Source organism: Miniopterus schreibersii (genome assembly GCF_964146895.1).
Source record: "Miniopterus schreibersii genome assembly, chromosome: 7".
NCBI classification, from domain to species: Eukaryota; Metazoa; Chordata; class Mammalia; order Chiroptera; family Miniopteridae; genus Miniopterus; species Miniopterus schreibersii.
In genome coordinates this window covers 71,576,373-71,582,372 of record NC_138108.1, presented here as the reverse complement: position 1 = coordinate 71,582,372, position 6,000 = coordinate 71,576,373, and the positions used below count along the sequence as shown (strand labels likewise).

The window sequence follows — 6,000 nt, the reverse complement described above, 5'->3', positions numbered from 1 at the left end:
GTCTGGAGACATTCTGGCTATACCTATGGGGGGAGGGGAATGCATGTGTTAAACATTCTACGATGCCTAAGATTACACCCCCCCCCCCCCCATTTCCTTTGATTTTGGAATTAGAAGACCAACATGGGCCCGCTAGAGGTTTTCCTCTCTCTCAGAAGAGAGGGAAAGTGCCATGATCCTTAATGCCACTTTCGCTCTGTGGCCCGTCCCCACTGCCCGGCAGCCCCCTCTGCGGTCCACACCCTGGCTGCGCGCGCCCCGAGGCCACGCTCCCCCCCGCGGCGTCCCGGCGGGTTGCGGCGCCCTGGTCCCCTGCGCGCCCCCAGTTAAAGCCTCCGGCCGCCTGCCTGGCGAGGGGCCTGAGCAGCGAGTGAAACCGAAAGGCGCCCGGCGCCCCTCCGGTGCCTCCGCGGGGCCGCGCTTGGGGAGGCTTCGGGAAAGGCAGGACGTTCAGGGGGATCCTATGAGCCTGCTTGGGGCCGACTTCCGGAAAGTTCGGCTCCAGGCAGCGCACCCCAACCATTCATTGCAAAAAGCCCGGGACCCCGAAGGCAGAGGCGAGGCACCGAGGAGGCGGGCGCCTGGTGCCTCCTCCCTGGGTGACCGGGCGAACGGGCTCGTGATGCAGGCGGGAGCCGGGGTCCAGTGGCCCCTAACCTTTGAAGGCACCCCAGAGCAGCTGTGGCAGTTGGGGTAGGGCAGCAGAGGGGAAGTTTGTCTTTCCCAGCCGCGGTCAGGGACTCCCAGTGCGGGAGCGCGCGCCCACCGCCCGGGCTGCGCCCCCGGGGATGCCCGTCCCGCAGCTGGCCGCCGCCGTCTCCGCGGGGGCCGCGTGGGCGGAGGGGGAGGTGGGGCCTCGGCCGGCCGGAGCCCAGAGCCAAGATCTGATTTCGGGACCATGCCCGCGAGCTGAGTCAAACCCCGCCGCCGGGCTGTGCCTGCACCGGCCGCGGAGCGCAGTCCGCGGTGGTTAATGATTGACCGCCGAAGACCCGGCCTCCGCCAGCGCCCGGGAGGGTGCACCTGGGGGGCGGGGCGGGCGCGCCCGGCGGCCAGAGGGGCGCGGAGGCTGCGGGGCAGAGCGCCCCGCACACAGGAGCAGGCGGGCGCGCGGGGGCTGCGGGGCGGGCTCCTGGCCGGGTAAGAACCTGCTTCCTCCGCTCTCCCCGCCTCACTCTCACAGGAGTCCCCAGACTCCACCCCGGGCGCTCCCGGTCACTGCTAGGCTGGGCTGCTCCGGGAAGTTTCCATGAAAGCACCTGAAGCACCGAGTTACCTTCGCCAGGTGAGCGCGGGCGCGAGCAAGCCCTGCTGGGTGCCGCCGAGACCCGAGCGCTGCGCTGCGCAGCGAGGCTGAGAAGGCCCTGGACGGGCGGCGGCGTGGCTTCCTTCCCCATGGCTTCCCCCCCCATGGCTTCCCCCGGAGGCCCGGGCGGCGACTGCTCCCACATTATTGACCACAGCCACATCCCCGAATTCGAGGTGGCCACCTGGATCAAAATCACCCTCATCCTGGTGAACCTGGTCATCTTCGTGGTGGGCATTCTGGGGAACAGTGTCACCATTCGGGTCACCCAGGTGCTGCAGAAGAAGGGCTACTTGCAGAAGCAGGTGACGGACCACATGGTGAGCCTGGCCTGCTCGGACATCCTGGTCTTCCTCATTGGCATGCCCATGGAGTTCTACAGCATCATCTGGAACCCCCTGACCACGCCCAGCTACACCCTGTCCTGCAAGCTGCACAATTTCCTCTTCGAGACCTGCAGCTACGCGACCCTGCTGCACGTGCTGACGCTCAGCTTCGAGCGCTACGTCGCCATCTGCCACCCGTTCCGCTACAAGGCCGTGTCCGGGCCCTGCCAGGTGAAGCTGCTCATTGGCTTCGTCTGGGTCACCTCCACCCTGGTGGCGCTGCCTCTGCTCTTTGCCATGGGGGTTGAGTACCCCCTGCTGCACGTGCACAACCACCGGGGTCCCTCCTGCAACCTCTCGCTCACCCGCCACCACCAGCAACCCGAGACCTCCAACATGTCCATCTGCACCAGCCTCTCCAGCCGCTGGACCGTGTTCCAGTCCAGCATCTTCGGCGCCTTCGTGGTCTACCTCGTGGTCCTGGTGGCCGTGGCCTTCATGTGCTGGAACATGATGCGGGTGCTCAGCAGGAGCAAGCAGGGCACGCTGGCCGCCAAGGGGCAGCAGGCCCAGCTGCGGAAGTCGGAGAGCGAGGAGAGCAGGGCGGCCAGGAGGCAGACCATCCTGTTCCTGAGTGAGTCCCGGGGGAGGCCAGCCTGGGAGCAGCCCCCCCCCCCCCCCACTCCCTGTGGTCTTCACTGGAAATCTTGTCTTAAAAGTGTACACTTAAGTTTTTGAGGCTGCAGAGGCATTGATCTGAGCCTCTGGATGTGTTTACTGTGTGTTTGGGGGATTAAGATTATGGTGAAAAGAGCACTGGATCTGGAGTCAGAAGGACTGGGGATGTCCCAGAAGAGCACCTCTGGGATCTGCAGCCAGTCACAAAGTATCTTGGGTAAAATGGGTCTGATAATACTGAGACATGTGAGGGTCAAATTAGGTAATGCAGGAGAGGTGAAAGTCCTTTGAGAAAGACCAAGTTCTGCAGAGATAAGGAGCGCATTCGTATCTTGTCCCTCTTTCCCCTGGAGAACCTTTCTCAGGCAGTTAGATTGTCTTCCTAGTTTTCTTCTTTGGAGAAGCAAGACTGTCAGGAAAACACTCTCCAGGCTGCTACTTTGTTCCCAGAGGTGATCTCCTACCTGGTCTTAAGAAACTGGGGCTCTCAGACCAGCTCTCCCAGGGTGCGGCTTGAGTTTCTGCTGTGGTGGGTCTGTTCTTTATGGGAGCAGAGAAGCGCCGCAGGGCCACTCGCTGGTGAGCCTGACCCAGAAAATCTATCTGGGATTTGGTGGGTCGTCCAGAACACACAATTCCCATGCATAGAAAGCTCTTGTTTTCCAAACATTTGTTGTGATGCAGATATTTAAAGTCAGACCCTTCTGTCAGGAAAGAAGAAGCCTCCCATCTGCAAACCCCCAAGCCTGCAAGAGGGGCCTGGTGGCTGCCCTCTGGGAGCTGGGGCTTTAATGGAGACACATAAAGTTTGTGCTGGCAAAGGTTTAAAAAAATACTTTTTAGCAGAAACAAGAAAAGATGTGGGTGTGTAAGTGAAGGGGGAGTTGATGTAACAAATGTTTCTCCTCGGGCCTCTCCCCTGTTCAGTGTGGCGCCAGGAGGAGTAAATCATGGCTCTGTTTGCTTTGCTGTGGGAAACTAGAGTAACAGGTTCCAGGACCAGGAGTTAGACACGAAAGAAAATTTGAAGGCCATTGAAGAGAATGGAAAGAACCTGATCTTGTCCCCCCGCTGCCTCTGTTTTCTGGCGTGTCCCTACAGCTAACTTGACTTGTGCGAAATGAAAGGAGGGAGTTTGCAAGTTTTGGATGCCTGCTCTGCATCAGGGGCTGTGCTGGGTGACTTACATTTCCATTTCATAGAATTTGAGGCTTAGAGAAGAGAAGACCTAATTTAAATGCACGTAAATGCAGCTCCAGATTTTCACCTTGCTTCTCAGGGCAGGGAAATGACTGGTGAGGGGAAAATGAAACCAAGCAGGACTTTGCCAAGGAAGGTGCTACCTAGATTGGACTGGTGGTGTTGCTGCCTTCTAGGGCCAGCCTCTCTGGAAGTTCAGTGGGTAACTTTGGGGACTTGTGAAGGGCACCCAACCCAACTCAATCTCTCCCACTCACTGGCTGCTGCCCAAAATATTCCAGGAAGGAATGAACATTGCATTTGCTTAAAGCTTCAACATCTGTTGAAAGGCTAGCTCTCCCTTCCCCCAAACACCCTTAGGCATATCTTAAACTTTTAGCAGTAATTTATACTTGAGTGTGAATGAATTTCCTCCCTCTCTCCCTCCCTCCCTCCCTCCCTCCCTCCCTCCCTCCCTCCCTCCCTCCCTCCCTCCCTCCTTCCTTCCTTCCTTCCTTCCTTCCTTCCTTCCTTCCTTCCTTCCTTCCTTCCTTCTCCCCCCCCCCTTTTTTTTTTAGTTCAGGGCACTATCTCTTACTCTAATTAAGAATATTAAGGCTGCATTTGACTAAGGTAAAATAATTGATTTATCTTTGTTCTCTATTGTACCAATCTCTGATTTTTTATATTTCTCTGAATGAACATCTCTTCTCTTCCCAGGGGCGACTGTTCCAAGTTAAAGTCAGTCTCCACTTTGTAGCACAAAATCTGAATGCTTTTCATTTAGAGGTGAACAGGACCTTGAAGATATCTCATGCAGTTAGTAATTGTCTGGAAAGAGTTTGTTCCCGCTGCTGCTCTCTTTCCTTCCGTCTAGTACTCTCCCTCTTTCTTATAACAACTGTGTATTCATTCATCACCCACTGTGTTCCCCGCATAAAGATTGTTGAATGGCAATCAGGTGCTCAACGTGCAATAATGTCTTGGGAAATTTTGCTCTTTGTATTTAGACCATTTCCTCTGCAGTAGGTTTTCAAAGCAGTCCTTGCAAATGTGCCCCTCTCCCAATGAATTTAAAGAGCTTTTAAAGATAGGAACCTCACTAATTAACTCAAGTTAGGAAATAAATTAATGGAGTGAAGAGGAAGAAATCATGGCCTGCGTCCTTCAGATTAATACAATGCAATTTACTTTGCGGGTTTCATAAAATGTAAGCTTTGGGGCATTTATAACCAGAACAAATGAACATATAAATTGTTTACAAATCGCTGAATTTAATGTAGTGAGTTAGCTGTCTTTTTAGCATTTCAGTTAACAGATGTATCAAGTTAAAACAAATATTTGCTCATTTCAGACATTTTGCATTTAATGTGAAATGTAAATGATGACATAGCACAAGATGCCTTTGGAGTTCCTGAGGCAATAAAAAAAACAATTAAGGATTTCCTTCCTTGTTAAAAATGCTAACTTCTGCATAACAGAAGTGAAATTCATAAATCTACCCCAGATGAGGAAGTCTCTGTAGAAAATATTAATTTTCCATTCTACATCTTTTGCAATTGTGTCTCAGTCTAGTGGAGGTGCTGGGCTGGTGGAAATGAAACAAATTGGGGACCCTGGGGGAGAGAGATGCTGCAGTGCCTCCTAGCTCTCAATTAATTTTCAGGAGAAAACAAAAATAATGTAACAGTGTACATTTCTGGAAAAGTGGGTCTCTTCATGCCTCTTGTCAGCTCAGTGAGAACTTAGTGCTTGACTCACTACCTTTTTGCAAGGTGATGGCTGGCATGGCCTTGGCAGCACTCATCTGATGCGGGACAGAGGCTGTTGGTCTAAATTCCTGCCCCTTCTGGAGGAGAGGAACTGGTGTATTTGGAAGGGGAAAGAACTGAGATGTTGACAGTGATTCCTCTTGTATCTGAGAACAATCAGTACCTGAAGAAAACACTCTTAAAGTTAGTTCCTTGAAATGGAGTCCAACGTTTTATGTGAAAAGAGGTTGGTTTGGATTTCACTGTGAAAAACAAAAGTGAAAATTATGAAAAGAAATTTGTCTTATATTTTATCAAACAGGTTATAATTATATTGTAATTCTTATAAAAATTTTCAGAATGAAGTGAGTGTGGCTTTTTGGAGGACATAATTTTTCTGACAAACTGTATGATGGCCTTTGTGTCTGATTTTCTCAGCAAGATTATATAGAGGGCTCTCCCAAGGCCTTCTGTTAACTCTTTGCTATTTAAATCGCCCTCATTGAGTCACCTGTTCCGTCATCATTCTTGTCACTTTCTCATTCTTTCAGGATTCACTGGTCTAATTTGGCCAGAACTCCATTTGTCAGTGGCTTGATATCTGATTTCCTGTGTTTCTCCTGCTCCCCTCTCATTGCCTTCATGAAATTCTGTACCCTGTATGCAGGCCAAGCCCCTCAAATAAAATTAATTCAAAAATCAATCTCTATACCCTAGTGTATATCTGCTGATTACATGGAAATGTATGCCAGGTGCCAAA

General features: G+C 52.4%; 1 protein-coding gene across 1 annotated transcript in view; it reads left to right on the top strand.

Moving 5' to 3' along the window:
• Nucleotides 1-1,055: 1,055 nt before the first annotated feature.
• GPR39 (G protein-coupled receptor 39) overlaps nt 1,056-6,000 on the top strand; it is a gene marked incomplete at its 3' end in the record, with an annotated part of 170,629 nt that continues 165,684 nt past the window's right edge. The window contains exon 1 of the mRNA XM_081143544.1: nt 1,056-2,266. Coding sequence (XP_080999670.1) covers nt 1,396-2,266 — 871 coding nt within the window. The 5' untranslated portion in view covers nt 1,056-1,395. The remainder of the gene's footprint in view (nt 2,267-6,000) is intronic.